This window comes from Takifugu rubripes, chromosome 1, assembly GCF_901000725.2.
Source record: "Takifugu rubripes chromosome 1, fTakRub1.2, whole genome shotgun sequence".
In the NCBI taxonomy this organism is placed as follows: Eukaryota; Metazoa; Chordata; class Actinopteri; order Tetraodontiformes; family Tetraodontidae; genus Takifugu; species Takifugu rubripes.
In genome coordinates this window covers 14909289-14930609 of record NC_042285.1, presented here as the reverse complement: position 1 = coordinate 14930609, position 21321 = coordinate 14909289, and the positions used below count along the sequence as shown (strand labels likewise).

The 21321-nt window shown below is 41.7% G+C and overlaps 1 protein-coding gene across 3 annotated transcripts; it reads left to right on the top strand.

The window, feature by feature from the left end:
• The first annotated feature begins 3498 nt into the window (after positions 1-3498).
• Positions 3499-21154, top strand: plekhm3 (pleckstrin homology domain containing, family M, member 3). 3 transcript variants are annotated; one of them, XM_029842706.1, is made up of 8 exons: positions 3499-3631; positions 4962-5741; positions 7784-8872; positions 13447-13592; positions 13734-13927; positions 14171-14234; positions 17844-18001; positions 18649-21154. In XM_029842706.1, the coding sequence occupies exons 2-8, from the start codon at positions 5234-5236 to the stop codon at positions 18800-18802; spliced, it is 2313 nt and encodes a 770-aa protein (XP_029698566.1). In that variant the 5' UTR covers positions 3499-3631; positions 4962-5233; the 3' UTR covers positions 18803-21154. The 3 variants fall into 3 exon arrangements, with proteins under 3 accessions (XP_029698566.1, XP_011605526.1, XP_029698561.1); XM_011607224.2 differs by having other exon boundaries at positions 7781-8872; positions 18649-21153; XM_029842701.1 differs by lacking the exon at positions 3499-3631 and adding an exon at positions 3674-3946 and having other exon boundaries at positions 7781-8872; positions 18649-21153.
• The last annotated feature ends 167 nt before the right edge of the window (positions 21155-21321 follow it).

Sequence of the window (21321 nt, the reverse complement as noted above, 5' to 3'; positions counted from 1 at the left end):
TCTCTGGGATAAAAGCATGTATACACAAGCATTGATATCTCTATAAAAATTCATATAACGATTTAGAGCCCTACTATCAGTTGTCGGGTTCTGTATGTTGTAGCTTAACTGTCCACAAGATGTCAGTACAGCCCAGAGATAAGGCAGCATGGTTCATGTGATGTGTGAGTAAGAATCTATGGTTACATTGTGTCTGTTAAAAATATACAGAACTTCTTCTGTCCGTTGATCTGCAGGTAGAATTCCAATAGGCTCAACACTATTGGCTGATGACGAAAACTCTCCTGCGTTTCCTGTAAATGATCTTAACACATACGTAACAAAGAGAACACTTTAATCCTGGGATACATTTTCTCTCTGTCTTTCTAACCCCTAAAATATATGTATGTGACTGTTTGTGACTATTGAAATGAAGAACGCCACACACAGTAACAAGTGTATGACAAATACATGCATGTGTGTGTGTGTGTGTGTGTCTGTTCTTTTTTTGCTTGTCCTCACAACTTCAAAGGGCTGCTTGAGGGTTTAAAGGTTAAAGTTGGGTCCAGGTTAAGATTGCGGTTAGGGTTTGGCATTTAGCAGTGATGGTTATGGTTAGAGGTAGCATTATGCCAACAATCCTGACGATAGAAGTGCAAACATATCGGTGTGTGTGTGTGTGTGTGGGGGGGGGGGGGTGTGTGTGCGTGTGTGTGCGTGTGTGTGTGTGTGTGTCCACTTGTTGAGCCAGGCAGCAGTGGCACAGAAGAGCTCATAGAGTCCTGGGCCTTCAGTTGGGTTCTATTGTCCACAGTAATTGGATTTGGTCTGGGAGGAGAGATGGCTGCCAGAGAGACCGCAATCATCAGGTGTGAATACAACCCGAAGAGCTGAGATCTGAGATGTATTGTTTGTTGTGAATTGTACTTTTTAATACACATACAATGACAGGCACACAGATGCATGTGTAAAGAAAATAAAAACTTTTCATATGTAATATCTTTCCAGAAATGGAAAGTGATTTAAATGACAGACTCTACCTAATCCAGTTGTCTTCTTTAGTTTTTCCTATGATCATCCTTCATTACATACAAAAAAGGAAATCCATTGATTTACACAACTGTAAGCTTTTCTAAATCTGGTGTTTGTTTGTTAAAAGGTATTTAAATGAGCATGTTTTTAAAGGATCCTTTTATATTTTCTAAAGTGTGAATGATAATACATCCCTGCTCTGGGTTCAGGGTTAGAAGCTAACATGGTCATTACATCTGGGTGCAAAAACACTTGACAAGAACACGTGTCACTGTGTGTGTGTGTGTGTGTGTGTGTGTGTGTGTGTGTGTGTGTGTGTGTGTGTGTGTGTGTGTGTGAGCAGGGTTTAAGTGTGTCCTGGTCTGAACTGTGTAAGGGAGTTAAGACATAAATATCCTAAAGAGTAATTAACATGCTTTATTTTACACTTTTTCAAAAGATCCCTTTACATCCACACCATCTGTCAATAAAAGAACTAACTTTATAGATTGTGGTGCTGGATTAGTACTCTTCTGATTTCAAGTCATATGAAAGTTGTAAAAATGTACAATTAAAATTGTGTGTCTCTTATTTGCCAAATTTAGCACATTTGCAGATTTCTCTGTCTTATTATTCTTAGCTTGGCTATGTTGCTTTTGCTAATTTCTGTTGTTTGTTGTTTATTTTGGACTACTGATGTCAGGTTTGAGTAATGGTATTTTAATCCTCTGTATGTTCTGTACATGCTGCAGAGCCGGCAATTATACAAACCATAATGATGTGATTATTTGCATATTAGAAGATAGACTTGTGTGTTTTTAATGCGTCTTTTGCACACACACACCCACCCACACCCACACCCACACCCACACACACCCAATCACGCACGCACATTTCCATGGGAACTACACAAGCACTCTTCTCCCAAATGGTGGGTGAGAGAGACAAAGCTTTGTTGGGGCTTTGTGTTGGCTGTGTTTGTAGGTCAGGGTGACGTTTTTAAGAGCGTTTGGGTGGGTGAGTAACTAGGAGCAGCATTAAAACGCATGCAAGACAGATGAAAGCAATGCACATGCTTAAATATAATCATGGTTATGGCATCGACAGATAATGACATGATCAATATAAATATGAAAAAAGCAGTGACGGGACAGACAGAGACCTGAGTGCATGAGTAAAAACATGGAGGATGTGAGATTGCTGGAAAATGGTAGTTCTTTATGAATAGGCATGGACTTATAAAGCCAACTCCTCTTTGTTGTAGCACACTGCAGTATACTTAAGGATACTTTGGTTAAAAGGATTTCCAAAACTCAGCCATGAAGACGCTGTACTCAGAATGTCAGACTCCAGACTCCGACTTTCCCAGCTCTCTAAAATATGAAATAGTGTAAACAATGAAATGACAACAAAATGCAGGAATATTGATACTCAACAGATAAATAAAATGATTAAAATAAGTAATGAATTTCCCATTTTCCCAAGAGACATGTGTCTTATCAATTAGAACTGAAGAAGGCTTCTGGATGGAAGGCGAAACGTCTTCAAAAGAGAAGAAAAACAGTCCAGTTGACACAAAAACCTACCAAAAACCTGACCTTATCAATGAGCTCTCATTCTCAGGCTTTTGCTTATGTTTGTTGGATTAGATAAATATTTGAATGAATTGCTAATAACCTTGGGGGGAGTTCTGCAATCCTAATTTGTCAAAATGAAAAAAATATCAATGCTGTCTGAGAAATGTCCATTTCCCAGGTGAACAGCCCGTGATGGCTGGATAAACACAGCTCACTCCAAGCAAAAGACAACAGTGTACGCATCATAAACAATTGTGTCACTTCCAATTTGCAAAAGAAATTCCAGGCAACTCCTTTGACATCAACTTCCAATCTCACATCTGTTTCTGAGGATTACTCGGACCTTAAAGCTTAACATGGTCTCACACAATCACATCTTGAACTGCTGTGTGTCCCTGAGAGGAAGGCAGGATCATCATCGCCTCCTGTAGATGCAGGTTTGTTTTTTACCCCGCAGCTTGTCAATGGTGGTCCCATCTTCAGATTAAAGAGGGTGCTGTATAGATGGCTGAGGTATAAAGCTATAGTTGGAGTATATTATTCTATAACAGTGGTGCAGAGGTGGAAATCCTATTAATTTGGTTTGATGAAAAATCTTTTAGGAAAACAGAAATTAAGACATCTGAGGATGAACAGAAATGTTTACATTTTGATATTGCCAATTGGTGAACTGTGTCAGTTTTGAAGAAATAAATATTTTATTTTGTTTTGAATATACAGTATCTAACGAATCTTAAGAAATGGATGGCAGACTAACAGCTGTGACCGGAAGCCACGCCTAGTTCCTATAAAATACATGGCGTCAAAACAATATTGGTGTCACTAAATATAAAAGCACAAATACGTGATCATAACGCACAATTATAAAGCAGCCAAACATCTAATCTGAGTAGATTGAGCTCTGTGTCAATACAGCAATTTTCTAGACGTATTATTTCAAGACGTGTCGATACGATCTGCGGAGGATGCTGCCCAGGGCGGAACCTTTATCCTGCAGCCTTTGTTCCTATCTGTGAAGCTTTTCGCTGACGGACTGTCAAAATGACATAGGTAAACATTGTAAGGTGAGTCTCACGCTGTTTCACACCTTGCTTCACCAGTGTCGCCAAAGAAGCTTACCTACAGCGTGTTGATACTAGACAGTTTTGGATTTAGTGTGGCAGCATTTCTGTCTTATGTTGAAGTTGTCTCTCCAGAGCCAAGATCAGCCATTGTTAGCTGCTAGCTTACCGACTCCGGCCGGCTATCGATTTTTGAAATGCCGGAATAACAGTAGACTTCTTTCAGTTTGGACGATCGATTATTTATACTGTATTTACACGGAAAAAGCAGGTTTTTGTGTCTAACTACTGACCGCATGTTATGGGAGGGTGATAAAGGTATTGAGGCCTGAATCAGTATACGTCCCCATAGCATTAGAACATCGTAATACATCTGAAAATGTAACTTCATTTTATATTGTACTTATATTTAACTACAATTCGGTCCCAGCAAGTAAATTGTACTAGTGATAATATTTAAACAATACCTACATATACCGAAATGACAATGCATGTCATCTGTAAAATTGGATTCTATAACAAATTGCCCAGCATTTCTATATAATATAAATATAAATTTGCTTTTTAAAATAGATGAATCTCTCCCACGTGGATCAAATAAAAATTGGAATCTCAAAAACATAATCAAAGTTTTAGTGGGGAAATAAAAAATCGTATTCAACTTTCTGACATGGATGCAGAATGGATCTCAGTGATGATGCCTAACTAAAGAGTGTTGACCTGTCAGCTGGTAGATGTCGTCTCCTATAGTTACAGTGATGTTACAATCATTTACTGTAATGATACAATGATTTACTGTTATATACTGTTATATATACACTACCAGACAAAAGTTTGGGCACACCTTTTCTTGCAATGTGTTTTTTATTACTTTTTACATTGTTGATACATGGAATTATGTAGTAAACATAAGTTGTGAAATAACTCAATATATTTTATATTTTAGATTCCTCAACGGTGCCACCCTTTGCTTTGCTGACACCATTTCAGTGGACTCCCTCATGAAGGGTGTCTATTTTGAAGAATCTAAAAGCTAAAACATCTTTTGACTTATTTCACACTTTTTTGTTTACTACTTCATTTGATATTGTTGATTAATCATTTTGTAGTGTATATAAAGCTGTTTATACAAAAAATCACTTAAGCAGGCAAAGAAGAAAGAGGAAAAGCTAAAAGTGGAGGGATGACAGTAATCCCACTCAGATCTCCTTTCTGTTAAGTCAGATTTTAACAGAAGTTACAGCCTTTTAGGTGGCAGCCATTTTTGCATGTGTGTGTGTGTGAGAGAGAGTTTGTTTGATGCATCCTCTTTCCTGTCTCCCCTGTCTTACAGTGAAGGTACCACTTGATGACATCACATTCCAAATGAGGGGCCACAAGAACAGAAATATTTATGACTTCTGGAGAATCCTTAAATGTTTCTTTATTTGCCACCCAAACTGGTCAAATTGTGGGATCCCAGACTGTTGGCTATATAACTGAAGACTTGGTCCTGTCTGCATTCAGCTGATATTTGGTTTGTGTTGCTAGATATGTGGCTGCTACCTTTAAAACGTTATTGTCGGTTTTAAAAACAAACTGCGTAGAAAGTTTTGTAGCACCATCATGGATCGCTTTGACCAGCTTGATATGGTGGGTGATATCAGTCCAGCTCTTGAGGCCACTGAGGACTTTATTCAGTGCTTGGATGGCATGCAGGGCCAAGGGGTGAGTCATGATCAGACAGGAACTTATCAGGCTTCCATGCAGCCCAAAAATCTGCAAGAGGCTTCCAGTGCAGCGCTGGGAAAACTTAACTCCAGTGGGGTGTGGAACCTACTGGCCGGAGAACAGCTAGAAGTGGGACCTTTAGGATTGGCCTGGGCCAACAGCCTCAGTGCGTTGGGACTCGGGGTGGGTTTGAGACATGGCAAGAGAAGCCGAGCACGCTCCACCAATGATTTGGCGACCCATATTAATGAGTGCACCAACGCCTCATCCAACTCTGCTTTTAAGAAAGGACACAATCGCTCCAGGTCGGATGTCTACCACCAACCGTCTTCATACACAGATAATGGACTCCCGACGGTGGACTGCAACAGTCTAAAGAACATGATGCTCAGCTTCCAAGGGGGTAAGTTTTTATCTACAATATACTGAACAACTCAAGTTGGTAGAATAAGGGGGGGGGGGGTCTTAAAAAGGATGTTAATCACAAAATTCATCTTTAATTTACTTTTTCAAAATCATGGACAGTATAACAATGATTCCTGTTACGGTAATCAATTTACATTTATGTTTCAGTCATTTTGCAGATTCTTTTGTCCAAAGTGACTTATATTGAGAGACACAATTATGCCATCATGTAACTGAGACCAATGTGAATAAAATAGTACCCACTAACAGTGAGGAGCTGGGGATATAAAGGGATATAAACAGGAAAGGAGAGTGGAGATATTCTCTTTTTTTCCCTTTTACACAATCTCCAGAACTGCTTAAATGGCTGCCCCCTTCTTTACTTCATTTATATCATGCTACGTCCCTTCATCCATCCTTGTGTCTAATTTATTTAATCTTAAAGAATTTTTCTGGTCCATGTCTGTGAGACACATGTGGGCAGTTTTTCTTTGAGCTCTGATCTACTGTCCATTTACCAGAAGGTTTGCTGAGCCATCGAGAGGCTTTCAGTGAATTGAAAATTTGCAGATCAGGTTGTATGCTCTTGAAACGTCCTCAGAGGAAGCAATAATGATGATAACTTGAATCGACACAGCTGTTCCTTGACAGTTTGCACTTAGGTAGAGTATTACACACGCACACACGTACACACGCACACACCATTTGTTTGTGTGTTTTGGCCATCTGAAGTCCAAAGGAGTTCTTCAGGGATACTGGAGATAATAGTCTGTAATCCTGTCAGCAAATGGACTCAAATGAGGCGAGAGAAGAGGCAGCCCAATTATCCGCCTTCTGATACTGGCAGGATTATTTTGTATTAGCATATGTGTGAAAAGGCATCAGACTATTTAGTTTGGGCTGTTTTGAAGTGTACCCAAGAGGAGAGAAAGGGATCAACGATAAAAAGCAGAAGGCAATTTTAGCCAGGCTTTGGTATGTTTTCTTTCATGTAATGTATAAAAAAGTTACTTAGTTATTGTTTTGGTGGTAAATGGAAAATGGTTGTTTTAAGTTCAGCTTTAACAGCTCCACCAAGAAGAAAGCAGTAAACACTGTGTTTGTGTGTGGGTGTGTGTGTGTTGTTGTTTTTATGGCTTTGCGGTTAGGACATTTGGATTTTTATTTTATTTTTTTTGAGAAACCCACAATGAAAATAGGCTTCTGCCAAATGGTTGTGATGTCCCATCAGGCACACTTGCAGACACAAAAGCCAAGTTTTTATTCTATGAATAACATGTATTTAGTTGGCATTAGCTCCATTACTCAGGTTCACTGTGAACCCTGGTCCTCCTCAGTCTGTGCAGATAGTCTCGCGCTTCAGCGTTAATCTCGTATCGCTGCCACCTTGCTGGGATAGCTGACCTACCACATCTGACCTACTGTGACTTTGTAAAGACTAATATCTATTATATTACAATTTAAAACAGTCTATTTGAAACTGCAGTACCAGAATTGTAAAAGGTGCAGTGTTTTGGACTCAGGCGTCCATGAAACCTTGACACTTTCTTTCAGCATCAAACCAAATTTACTATAATTCTTTACTAAATTGTTCGCACCACACTGAAAACGGATGAAGCTAAAAACAATGGATGGTCTTTCTGATGCAGAGAGAAAATTCCCATTGAAGACAGCTTATTGAACAGAGCAGTTTTCCTGGTTAATTCTCATCTAAACCCACCCGTGCATGAAGATTGCCAGTTAGCCGAAAGTGATTCAAGTAAACCTATTTACATATTCATTTCTTCCCTTGGCAAAGGTTTGTTAACATGCACAGTCCGAGTCTGACACCATTGATTGATGAGGTGCTTTACTCACTAGCATCTACATAACAGGATTCTCAAAAATGCATGCTGTGTGAAACTCTAACAAACTTAGTTCTGATGACTGCTGGAAGGAATTTCCTTTTTTAATTGGTATGGCGAAGTACTGAACAATTGAATCAGTCATAAATATGACTGTTATCATTTTTCCTCTCCTTTCTGTGTGTGTCTTTAGTAGACAAAAGCAGCAGCGGCAGCGTAGTCAGGCAGGCTCAAATGGAGCAGCGTGAGAATGCCTGGGGCCGCTGGACACCCTGTCACGTTGAGCTGACACCATGTGAACTTCGGCTGTACATTCTGGACAGTAGTGCCAACCGCCAGTTGTTCACGGCCTACTCCCTGTCACACTGCCAGAGCGTCGTCTTACCAGCGCCATGCAGCCAACGTGGACAGATGCCTCAACCTCCTGATCAGCGCACGCTCCAGGCTTTGTTCTTTGACAACATGTGTCTCCAACTGAGGGCATTTAACAAATGGGAGGCCATTGAGTGGAGACGGCTGATTTTGGAGAAGGTGCAGGCCGCCAGACCAGTGAGGGAGAAGAACCGCCAGTATAATTCTGGAGTGGAAGACCGACAGGTCACCAGATTTCCTGTACCCATGTCACCCTCTTCATCACCTTCTCCATCAGGGCCTGATGGCGAATGTGACATTTCCACCTCGGTGCAGTCCCCATTCCAGGAGAACGTTCATAATTTGTGTCGGCCAACCACGCTCCCTTTGTTAACGCAACACTGTCAGGGCATCCTCAAAGCTGGAGTGCTTCACCTGCTGATGGATCAGAATAACTGGCTCACATTCACGTTTGCTCTGACGACGTCGACGCTCCAGGCCTTCCCTACTGAGGGGTGTGGGACTGTCTTCCAGCCGGTCCTTCAGTACTCCCTGGCTTCTTGCATGGCTGTGCAGCATGACCGAGATCTAGAGAAGGAAGAGCCGTGGACAGAGAGAGGGTTCTGCATCCAGATGGTCTTCCCCAAAGAGATACTCAGACTTTGCGCAGATGACCAGCGGGAGGCCAAGGAGTGGGTGGAGTCTCTGAGGAAAGCGGTAGGAGCACAGAGGCCTCCACAGAAAGAAGATAAAGCCCCGGGTAAAGCTGCCCCGGCCCTTGAAGGAGTGTTGCTGCGATCAGCACCATCCAGGGACGGTAGAGAGCAAGAAGCCCAAAGAGCCAAACGTCAGTCTGTCACCACCAGTTTCCTCAGTATTCTGACCTGCCTGGCTGCTGAGAAGGGCCTAACTGCTCAGGGATTCAGGTGTGCAGGTAAATTCATCACACGGTTTTCAGTTAAACACACAATTCTATACACGCTTTGACTGCAGCAGGGCTTCATCTTCATTATTATAGTTATATATTTATTATCAAGCCTATTTTCATCTAAAGTTTGACAGTCAATACCCAGAGTGACCACATGGCCTGCATATTTCTATAAACTCTCTGGAATGGAGCCATTTTAACCGCCAGTTAAGCATAAATCTCTGTTTACCTGTGTTGGAGACCCCTCACATTCATCACGATCAACCTTTGGTTTGCACTGGTCTTTGTGTGAGCTGAACCATTAATGCCTTGTTGGTTTTTCATGACAGCCTCATGAATAGATGCTGCTTTTACCTTCCTTGGGTGTGAAATGGGCTTTCCTCTCTCACAGGAGGCCTTTGAATAATAACCTCCTTTATTACTAACAGCTGGCATATTAATGCAGAGCTGAATAAAGGGCCGGTGGAAACAAGAACAAGGACGGAGACCTTCAGAGGGCAGCTGATGATAATTAACAGGAATAATGTGACATAGGAAGGAAGGAAGGAAGAAAGAATTTCTATGTGGGACTGATTGAAAATGGAGCCAAATTCATTCATATTATTGCCTCGGCTCATTTAGAAAAAGAAACCTACTTTATTTTGAGGTGAAATTCTGCACCACAACATATGAAAATCACTGGCAGCACCTCAGCGTTGTTCAGAAAATGTCCCAGCCTTCTACCGCTGTTTTGATTTTTTATTTTCACCGCTATAATTCTTTAATCTTTTCCCTGTTAGTGACTTCCTTCCCCACCTGTATTAGTTCAAATTTGGCTGTTTGGAATTGACATAACAGTAATGGTTCTTAAACAGAAATTTAGATATGGAGTCATTTAAATAACCTTAAATTTTAGCTTGTCTATATTGAGTTATGTGACAGATTTTGTATAGTGTGTGAAATGTTCACAGATTTGAACTATAAGAATTTTATTGTTAAAATTATATGCCAGAGTTGTGCACTAAATATATATATATGAATATATTGCAATATAAATCAGATGAGCCCATGTAATTAATTCTGTCGTTTCTTTTTAATATATATGGAACTGTTAATCTAAACAAGACCCCTTGATGTCAACACTGCCTTTAATTTGCATAGATTACTCTTTCAACTTGTTTCAAGACCTATCTTTGCATCTGTGAGCTATGGCCGTGCGCTGTGAGCGACGCGCACATTTAGAATGGATTCGACAAAATTAAACATGTGAAACGTTGGTATTAGTTTTGATTCCATTGAAAGGCCATTTCTAAATTTCGGGCTGATACTCCCACCCAAACTCCCCAACTCACTAACTCACTAACTCACTCACTCACACACACACACACACACACACACACACACACACACACACACACACACACACACACACACACACACACACACACACACACACACACACATATACAGACACACTTTGGAGAAAATGTGCACTGGAGTTGGTGACCTGCGGAGCACATTCTCAGGCCCCTGGCCCCTGACAGCCCACGTGGACCTGTTGGACAGGCGGCTCTGGTTGGAGTGTTAATTGGTAGATATGAGGGAAAGTGTAGGTCGGCTGACATCAAAAAAACAAACAGTCTAGCACTCGCTTACCGATGTCATTGTGGCACTCTCCATCCGTGCATGTTTTCATTCGAGTGTTCAGTTGGTGCGATTGAGACACATCAAAGCTCAGAGCTTTAGACTTCCATTCACACACACACACACACACACTGCAGCGGTCTCTCAGAGGTGTGGTTGTCTGAAACATGTGGCAGGCAGATGAAAGCTGGAGTCCCTTTTTGTCATCGCTCACCTCTCACTTTGTGTATGCCCCCCCACTCTGCCTCTTTCTGCCTCTCTCTGCATCATACACTGTCAGACTGTCCCTCGATCGCTACAGAGAGCTGCAGTACAACTGGGGACCTTTGAGCCACTTTGAATTGCCATTCATCTTTGCTTTTGTTTCGCTTTCTCTACTTTTCAGAAAGAATCGTAAAAGATCAGAGACATGTAAAGGAAGTAGTTGAGGAAGTAGTTAGCAGCAGAGTGGTTTCTCTTGAAGGAGGAATGGAGCATTTTTAGTGATTTGTTTATTAAATGTAAAAAAAAAACATACAGTATAACAGTTTAAAAAAATAAATAATGAGTGTGATCATAAATGTTGTTGATCAGTGGCTGTGGATTATGATTAATTTTCATAAGAACCACATAGATACTTAAAGTGGTACGTAAATGTCCTGTAAGCATACGTACTTGGCAAGTGTCCAGATGGAGAAAATATAATTTACCTAAACTCCTTCACTCCTGTTTGACATTTTAAGCATTTAATCAGAATCACTGGACAGACAGGAAATGGCACTGCAGTTGTTGCAGTGAATGATGGAAAGTGTGGTTTACTTACTGTATAACAACAGACCATTAATGGTTGGCTTTAAATTATCCTGTGGGGCAGATGTGATTGTAAGGAGGGCTGATTGTGGCTCGCAATTCTTGAGACTGGCATATGAGTTCTAGACCTTCCTGCGATCCTTCTCGTTCCCCTTTATTTAGGATTCTGCTCTTTTTATGCTTCTGCGTATCCTGCCAGCAACCTGACTGTGTTTCCTACATCGATGGAGTTCATCTATGCTTCAGGGGACTGTCGTCTGGTTCGCTAGTCTCCAAACAAGCGAACAGGAGCAACAACAACAATCGTATTTACAGCCGGTTGCTGTTGTTTTGATTAGAAAGTGTTTGGCTTGCAATCTGCACACACTGCAACACATTACAAAGAACAGTCAAACACACTACACGTGAGTAATAAGATAAACAGGTGGGAAATTCCCTGTGTTTGGTTTAAATGGGTCCATACGAGGCGTCTTTGTTTACTTTAAATGGATAGTGAATAAATTCAGGCCACTTTGGCCAAAATGCTAAAAGTTGTGACACGTTGTCATGTTCCCCTGAACCTTGTGGTCCCCTGCGTAGTTTGTGTCTGCAGCTGTTGAGGATGAGCCAGTACATACACAAACCCCCCTCATAAGCTACACAGAAGCATAAACTGTTCTTTACAGTCAACGGCTATTCAGATTTTTTTTAGATGCAGATATACTGTTGCCTTCATTTGACATAGTTCCAGTTATCTGCAGGCTTCAATGATGTGGCACAGGGCTGACCTGAACTGTGACCTTCTCCAGTGCCTGATGACCTCTGTGTAATCATGGGTGCATCACAGATGTAATCAATATTTGAGTTGGTGATTTAAATGTATGTTGCGGCTTAGAAACCAAATGTCATACACTCGATGCCACTAGATGGCGCTAAAATCACATTAGGTGCCATAGAAATGATTCTGGGATAAAAAGAACAAATTCTTGAAAAAAAAAATGATTTTTTTAATTATTAGTCAGAAAATAAAGTGGAAAAACAATTATAGTTGAATAAATATGGATAAATCAATCACTGAGTCCATATACGTCAGGGTGGCTCATTTGTCATCAGACAATTCTGGTATGATCATTCAGTTTTGATTAATTGCTTGTGTGTGAGAACTTCTCTGTATTGTTAATTCTTGTTTCTATCTTCTTATTTAGAGGCAGACTTTCAGTGATTCTGTTTTCTACCTTTTCCTGGCCATCTTGTTGAAGACAAGCTGATGCGTGTCTCTTTATTTCTATCTTCCTTTACTTTGTCTTTAACTTTACAGCCTCAGATTTCCAACAGCTAGATTACAATCTTTGGTGTATTTTTCCTCATCCACTTTTCAGCGGCTAAAGAGCGCGCACGTCTCCTGAGATGCTGTTGATAAGGGACACCTGTCCCAGCGCCCATACGTTTGTGTGTGGCCGTACAGCTGCTCTGGGTGTTTGGGTGAAGAATTAACTTTAAAGAGTCGGGAAGACAAAGCAAACAGTGGGGCAGTGATTGAGCTGAATAGAGATGAGGATCTGTTTGGTCTCTTAGCTTTTCGAAAAGCTTTTCGTCCTGAAGTTTGCCACGTTGTGACCCCTGGAAGAACCAAAGCCCTGAAACCTAAGGAATAACTTCAGCTTATAGCGGTGCACATGTATTTCAATTTAAAGTTCCACACCAGAAATAGAAAATAATTTCAGCTGTAAATGTTTTTTACGACAGTTGTCCGTTTTCAGTTTCCTCTGGTAAACATAGAACATCATTTTCATGGTTTCTTTTCATACATCTGCTGGTGTAGTGGGATTATATATGTCCAGTAGTGAAACAAAATCAATCCACTGAGCTACCTGCATTAAAAAAAAAAACTAAAAAAAACTTGAGATCCAGCTTCATTTTCTTTTTGAGCCTGTCCCAAATAAAGATGGAGCATGTTTGTGCCCAACCCTTTCAGGACCATCCACATTGCAAATATTGCAAGCTTTTACTTGGCCACATGTGCTAAGGCAAAGAGTAGAGGGACCACGGCTGATAATACAGGAGAAAGTCATCTCTTTGTGGCCCAGATGGTTTTTTTTTTAACCGTGTTTTGATAAATGCACCTCAATCCAAATCCAAGAAACACTGGTTATTACACTGCTTCCATACACACGTACCTGTTTTTCCAGGGTGTCAATGTCCGGTTGGAATTTCCCATGGAAAGGCAAAGGTTTGCTACTACAGTGGCTGGTACTACTGCCAGAGCTGCCATCAGGACAACTCCTTTCTGATCCCTGCTCGTCTGTTGCACAACTGGGATACCAACAAACACAAGGTATCCAACTGCTCTCCTGACCCACAACGTCTTCAATTGTAGTGAAATTAGTTGGTGGTTTGTAAGAGTTTTTATCTAATGGGCACTTAACTGTAGCGATGCTTTCAGGGATCTTTTGTTTATTGTGATCTATTCCGTTAGGTATCTAAACAAGCCAAGGAGTTCTTGGAATTTGTTTATGAGGAACCCCTGTTGGATGTCCAGCAGCTCAACCCATGTTTGTATGAACACTGCAAGCCTCTCAACACCATCCTGCGTCTCCGTCAGCAGCTTCAGTCGCTGCGGGCTTACCTGTTCAGCTGCCGAACGACTGTTGCCGAGGACCTCAGACGAAGGTAGGCTGGTGACGTGCCCCCCACGGGAGGCGAGAATTTTTCTAGTAAACTGATATAACATGGAGGGAAGATAGTACGTCTCTGATATCATAGTTGTGCTAAATAGACAGGCGATATGAAACGTTGCATGCCTCGGATTATTTGTGTTATGTTTGGTGGGTTTTGCACTGTTATTTTCACACGGACAAGTGTCCTGCCTGTCTCAGAGAATGCTGTAATATTTTATTTTTTGTGTTTTTAAAGAATATTCCCCAGGGAATACCTGCTGCAACACATCCACCTTTATTCTATGGCTGACCTGCAACAGGTATGCGCACAGACACAAACTCTTCACAGAAGGAGGGAACCGTCCATATTTCTGTGGAACGGCATTTATTAGTTAATATTGTGGTTAATGGTGTTAAATATGTACTCAACAGAGGCCGTTTAAGATGCCAATCATTGTAGTGAATTCATTGTAAGGATGTAGATCAATTCTAGGGGAAGGGTTGGCAGTGAGCTGGTACGTCAGTGACTTACCCTTGGTTGTAGGAAATGTTATCTTTTCCTAAAACCAAGAACAACATCTCAGAAGGAAGGGAATATTTTCACCACTGTAGAAGCTTCAAAAAATATCTCCTTGGTTTTCTGATTTTAGGAAACTTTACTGAGAATATTCCTCTTCCTTCGCACCAAATTAATCATTAAAATATCCTTTTTATTCTGAGATCTTAAAGAAAAATGTCCGCTTTCAGCATTTCACTCTAGATTTTGAAAGGGGCAGGGCAGCCATGAATGACTGAAAAGTTCTTTTGTTTGTCATTATGTTCAGTGTGGTGTAAGCCTGCGTGCACGCACACACACACTTTTCCACCCCTCCCTGTCTCAGAGCCTGACTGAAATCTCTCATGGTAAAAGCAAGTGGACCCCCTCCTCTGCATCCTTCACTGTTACTCTCTGCTTCACTAATTGGTCACATTCAGAATCAACAGGCAGGAAAACAAAGCGTGACATCCCACCATTCTTCCCAACATCCCCTTGGCCTCACACAGGCTCCACACGTGTGTGCGCACATTCTTCACTCTTTCTTTTCCCTTTAAACTCTTAGTTACTCATAAACCCCAAAGTAGTGATTTTTTTAGGACCCATTTTCATAAAAGCTAAGCCTCTAACTCCCTCTTCTCTTGTCCCCCCACCCCCTCGTGGAGACTCTGAAGTGCTGTGCCTCTTAATTGGTTTTCCATATTAACAAGCTTGTTTCTTTTGATTCAGCTCCTGAATAAAATGATGCTCTAAATCAGCATGGCTTTTTTTGTTCCAGTTCAGAGGTCAGTGGAGGTTGAACACCCCTGGCTAGACCACTGACCGCACTAGACGGCTTATGTTCAGATAAATGGTCCCCACCTATATCCCCTATTAGGCACACGTTCATTTGTGCAAAACACATGTTTGTGTAAAGACACCCAGCCCTTTTCCTCTGCTGCTTTTACACATTGTTCCTGGAGGTTTTGTGCGAGGACTAAAGTAGAAGGAAAGTATGCGTGTGTTCACACCAGGCCTCCCACAGTGGCGCCCTGGCTGCCCTGGTGCGCCGCTCCTCCACTCACACTTCAGATACACACGTGCTTCTGCAGTAAATGTTAAAAGTTCTCAGAACTCTTCCCACCTTCAGCATGTGGCTGTGATAGTGAGGTGAAGATGAGATGTACAGCCTTGTTTGGAATCTGCCCAGCAAGCCTGTTAAATCTGTGTAAAAAGGTCAATTCTGGACTATTAAGAGGGGAACAAAAGTTTTACAGTGATTGCATCTACTCAGAATTTGCAGTCCAAAGGTTTTTTTTTGTGGAATGTGCAGTTTGGATAGAAACATTACAATGACAAATAATGCTTTACATTAATCTGACTTTGATACAGCAAAGAAATAATAAGTGACAGGAGATATTAATGAATGCTATAACATATATAAGTCTGTCTTACTTTTTGGCTCTGCTACAGAAAGACAGTGAAGCTGCATGTAGTGTTGTCACCCGATGATGGTGTTCTAGGGTTAACAGTGTAATAACAGCCTTATCTGTTTCTATACATGACTGTGTAGCTAGTGTGTGTGTGTTCGTGTGTGTATGCGTGTCTGAGAGGCTAGGAGGAGGAAGAGGGACGTGGACAGGAGGGCAGGCAAACGACTGTTAAACAGCAGTTTTAGAGGATTAGGAGGGTCAGAGTACAAAGACTCTGCGTGGAGCAAAAAAAGGGAGGGGTTACCCCAGAACAGCCTCCACATGGAGGACTTGGACTCTTTGCAGTGTGATTCCACAAAGAATTCTCCTGTCACTCACCCACCCACCGACCCTCCACTTCATTGATTCATTTACCAGGATGTCACTACCAGTGTGGAAGAAGCTTCTAAGTACAAGGGGGAAATAAGGAGAACTAAAGGCAAACTATATCGTATAAAGCAGAATTTCATAAAGTGCTTAAGGTTTATACAGGAGTAACAACACATCACTCTACCATGATGGTTAAACCTTTTAAAAACTGTTTATAATGTAAAAAGAAAATATGTTCATGTCTCTGTCTCTGTCTGTGCACTGAAACTTTAAACTAATTGCTTCTTGGCAAACGGACGCTTAATAGTGCAGCTTTGTAACAGATTGCCTCCGACACTCAAAACAATGCTGATATTTCGCTTCATTGTTCATGGATGTGAGGAATTCACATGCTGGTCGTTTGTGTGTTGTACCGGGAATAAAACCATTTAAATTAGTAGCCAGCGGTAACAACAGGGATATTGGAATTTGATTAACGCCTTTTTCTAGAGAGGAAGAGAGATGTGCTAATCAGCTGCAGAGGAACTGACTCTGGTTGGAAATGACTTCATTTTTCTGTGTTCAGTCACTGTCACGTTGTTGCCATCAGTCTTTGTGAGCCTTTTCCCTCCATCTCTCTGGAGTACCAGTCAGCCACCAGAGCTGTTCTGCCAGTTGTTTGATTGTGCCCAGTCAAATTATAGAGGCCTTAATTACTGAGCCTGTCAGCTTTCATCAGCAACTCCATTCGTCATGTGGACTGGGCTGGATCAGAGAGCTTAGACTGGTCCTGGCTGCGCTGGCTGGAGGTGTGAACACAAACCTGTTATCATAATTATGATCAAGCGCATTTGAAAATGGTGATTTCTAAAAAAACAAACTTTGACTAACATTACCAGTTAATCATTTGTGGCCATTTTCCCAGTATAATATGGTTTAATTCCTTATGTGGGAGCAAGTTTCTGATATTAATGTTGGTTTAAGCTTGTTGCCCTCTGGTGATGATTCACCGTTTTAGTTATTCGGTGTGTTTGCGCGAGGTTCCGTCGTCTCAGTCTCGTGTTCTCGTGCTTTCATCATTGTCAGGTAACAGACGTCACGAAGGATGATATAATTGGGAGGTTGGGGGCTCTGCCAGGTGGAGGCACTTGTGTCTGAAAGTAGACTCTTGTTCTGTCTCACAGTCTCGCTCTTTCACAGCAGATTTTAAATAGATCTGTCACAAACTTGAAATGCAGCCTCTAAGCTTGAATTTAAGAGGTCACACAAAATATGGCATTTTACTAAGAAATTACAAACCTTTTATGCAGAGGAAATCTATTTTCATGGGCTGAAAAGATTTATCAGAACAGTTGATGTTAATTGGATTGACGTGTTGAATTGGTATTTGTCAACTCTGATTGAAGTGTGATGTCCAAGGACATCCCAGTGCAGATTGAATAAAACTCTATCATGCAAACGATCTGGTACAGTGTGAGAAAGCAAGAGGTGACTGTGTGCTCAGTCATCTGGACAGATGTTGAAGACCACAGGACTTAACAAAGATTCCGCTCACATCACCTGCTTTTGACCCTGCAGTTGTGGCACAGATGCGCAGTCCCGTCACTCATCTGCATCCTTCCTGCTCCTTGCAGGTGATTGATGGGAAACTGGCTCCCTACCTGTCCAAGGTAATCAAGTTTGCCAGCTCCCACGTTTTCAGCTGCAGCCTGTGTCGGGAGAAAGGCTTCATCTGTGAGCTCTGCCACAACGGTCAGGTCCTCTACCCCTTCCAGGAGAGCTCCATCAAAAGGTAGTGATTCTCACAAATCTTTCCTATTTGCTCTATTCCTAATTCAGTTAAAAAAAATTGTGTTAAGGGTGATTATTTTTTTGGAGCGGACGTAAACCGTCGCGGGAAGAATATGGCGAACAGACAAGCCTGTGTGCTCAGAGTGTTGATTTCTGCTGCAGAACTTTATCTGTTGTTTGATAATGACACAAGCTGATGTGACAATGAGACGGTCTGTCCTCCGTGATCACCCTCCACCCATGGCTGACATGACCCACAGTCATGCCGACATCAGTGAAACACGGTTACAGCAAAGTAGCGGTGAGATAAGAGCTGGAGGTCTGGAGCTGAGCGATACGGGCAGTGGGATACATGTCATCACTCCCCGGCACACGGACGCCTTCGCACGTTGTGTTTTAAACCTTAAAAAAGAAGTTTGATGACCCCGGGCTTATCTGTTGTACTGAAGATGAGCTGGACGCTGTTGACTGATCCTCCGCCAGAAAATGAGGAATAATTGTAATGAGTGTTAACGTTAAAGATCCACTGTCGCGCTCCAGCCTGCTGCTACTGCCAACTGCTGCTCACCTGTTGGGAGTCAGGTTTGGGGTTTTACCCGCTGAACCCTGATGACAACAGGTAACGGGGTCGACCTGCTGTCTTTGCAGGTGCGGTGGATGCGGCGCCGTGTTCCACGCCGAGTGTCGGCAGAAAGCTCAGCCGTGTCCTCGCTGCGTTCACCGAGAACTCCACCACAAGAGGCCGTCGTCCTTCCGGTCAGCTGATGACGACGGCTTCTACCTGCCGTACCAAGACACCTGAGGACACACAAACACGCTGCGAAAGGAAAAGACAGGTGGCCACGCCGGACAAAGTGCCCGGATTAATGACAGAGGGTTGGGGGGGGACTTCAGGATGGAGCAGCCGATGCTACATCAGGTTGGTGTTCTCGTCTTTACCCACCAAACAACTGAAGAGCTGCTGCAGCCGGCTGGCAAGACCGGATGAAATGTCATGATCTCTTCACGCAGTTCCTCGTCCCACAACCACAACAAGCAAAGTCAGCACTGATAATAGGTCGAATTTCATTTGGGAGAAGTTTTATTCTCTTCCACTGTCCTTTTATTATGAGATTACAGCTTTTTTTTAACTTAACATGTAAGTTAAAAGTCTGCTTTGTTGGATTTGCTGGCACCTACTGGCAAAAATTCATCATGAAATAAAATTCCTTGTCTGCTTTAGTTTAAAGCAACATTGGAGCGAGATGGAGTCCATATTTAGATCGTTCTGAATATCTCTGTGCTAAATGAACAAAATGGCAGTAATTACCACAAGTGTTGCCACACCCTAAAAACATGTGTACCACTAATCGATCGTTTCAGCGTTGCTCTTTAACTTTGGGACTAAATGTTGAGAATCCTGACTAATTATCACCCCGCTCGTCACTCTCATGTGACCCCCACAAAGATTTAGATGTCGTCCACTCATGGCGGTTACAGTGAAAATTGCATTTTAAGATACAGTATCTTCAGTTGTGACCAGTAATGTTAGGACTCCCCATAACTCCATATCCTCTAAGAGATGAAGACGTTAACGTTTAGCCTGTAACTCTTGAAGGAGGGAGGCAGGAAAGCTTCTGAGGAAAATGTTCATGTTTAGTTGTACTGCCAGTGTTTATCGTTCCGCTTCTTTATGTCACAGCAGATTTCCCAAAAAAACCTTCACGATGTGATCAGAGTGTAGGCGTAGTTGGACAAAACCTATTTTGCCCGAGCATCGTTGGCCGTGCAAAAAACCCTCAAAACTGTCTTCCAAAGAAAGTTCCCTTCTCAAAGTTACCGTGGTAATTCTTCATCCACCCATTTGTTTTAGATCCATTTCTCTTTCTTATTGGTTGGCGTTGAGCTGTTTTTAATTTTCTGTTCTCTGCTGCTGCACCTTTTATCTCTAAACAACTCTCCATTCCTGCTCTGATTCTTTGTTATTAAAGGGAATTTACCGAAAAAAGGCTGCTCTGATCAGCACATGGCTGTTGGCATCAGGGAAACTGGGATCAGACTGACAGTTATTCATGTTTATAATGCATGTAGGATGCTGTAGACTGAGGCTAAATGCACTTGTCCATCATTTATTGTCCCTCTAATAGTTTTACCACATTATAATAAAATGAGTGGAATCGTATTCGGTCAAATCGACCAGAAGTGATCTGGTCACACCTTATTGGCAGCTAGGTGCCACCTGCTCATCATGAGTAATAAACGGTGATACTGAAGCACATTAGGATGCAGCACCTGTTTTTTTTTGCTTATCTATTCATTTGTATGTGCTTAATTTATTAGTTTCTGCACCAAGAGCAGGTTTCAGAGATTGTTTTCCTTCATCTAGAGCCGAAAACAGCAAACATGAGGAAATACTGGTACTTTCATATCTTGGAACCAAACCCACCTTTTATACTTCCCGTGAGACCGTTCCTCATCCTTGGTTGTTGATGTTGCACACCAGTTGGCAGCGCTTGACACACAACAACCGTCAAGGTTATTGGAAGTACCTTTGCCTCTATGTAGCAATAGTAGCAGATTTGTACTGTACATCTGATTGTTTTTGATTTTTATTTGTTTTATGCAGTATGTTCTTTTAATCTCACAACAAGCACACTTTTAAATTCGAAGTATGTAAATGTTAAAGAGTGTTTCTGCTGAAGCCACCAACAAGCTCCAGTTTGTTGTGATCTTTTACTGAGTTGACAGGTGATAAAAGTAACTTACGACCAGCAGGAGACATCGAATCGTGCTGGATTTTTCTCTGCAGCCACTTGATGATCATCACAGTATGATTTTACTTGAAATGCCGGGAGGAAAATGTATTGGACAGTATTTAAATGCAGCATGGCACTGGACCTCATTTCTTTTGCACTTTTTGATGTCTATTTAAATTATGTTTGTCACTTAAATACAGCCAAACTCATACACAAGTACTGGAAGTTGACATGTTTTGTTCTTGAGCCCTTCCTCATGCCTGAATTTATTGAACCTTGTTTGCTGTCTGCTAATGCCAATAAAAACAAACATAATATGGCATTTTGTTGTTGTGTTTGTTAGTTTCTTTGTTGGTAAAGTTCTATTTTGCTGAACTATAAATGTCTCGGCCCCATATTTCCCCCCACATATTACATTTTTCTTGATAGTTCAATCCATTTCAGCTTTGTTTATAAAGCTTCTGAATAAATGAAGAAACCTTAAGCAGGATTCGCTTAAATGTGAAGGGAGTAAAGGAGGAAAGGGCAATGTGGACGGATTGAAAGGGGAGACATAAACATATCACCACAGCTTGAAAGATGCTTT

Coding starts and splice junctions, on each gene's coding strand:
- plekhm3 (XM_011607224.2), top strand. CDS start 5,234: ATGGATCGCTTTGACCAGCTTGATATGGTGGGTGATATCAGTCCAGCT. Junction 13,593..13,733: donor GGGATACCAACAAACACAAG/GTATCCAACTGC, acceptor CTATTCCGTTAG/GTATCTAAACAAGCCAAGGA. Junction 18,002..18,648: donor CAGGAGAGCTCCATCAAAAG/GTAGTGATTCTC, acceptor CTGTCTTTGCAG/GTGCGGTGGATGCGGCGCCG.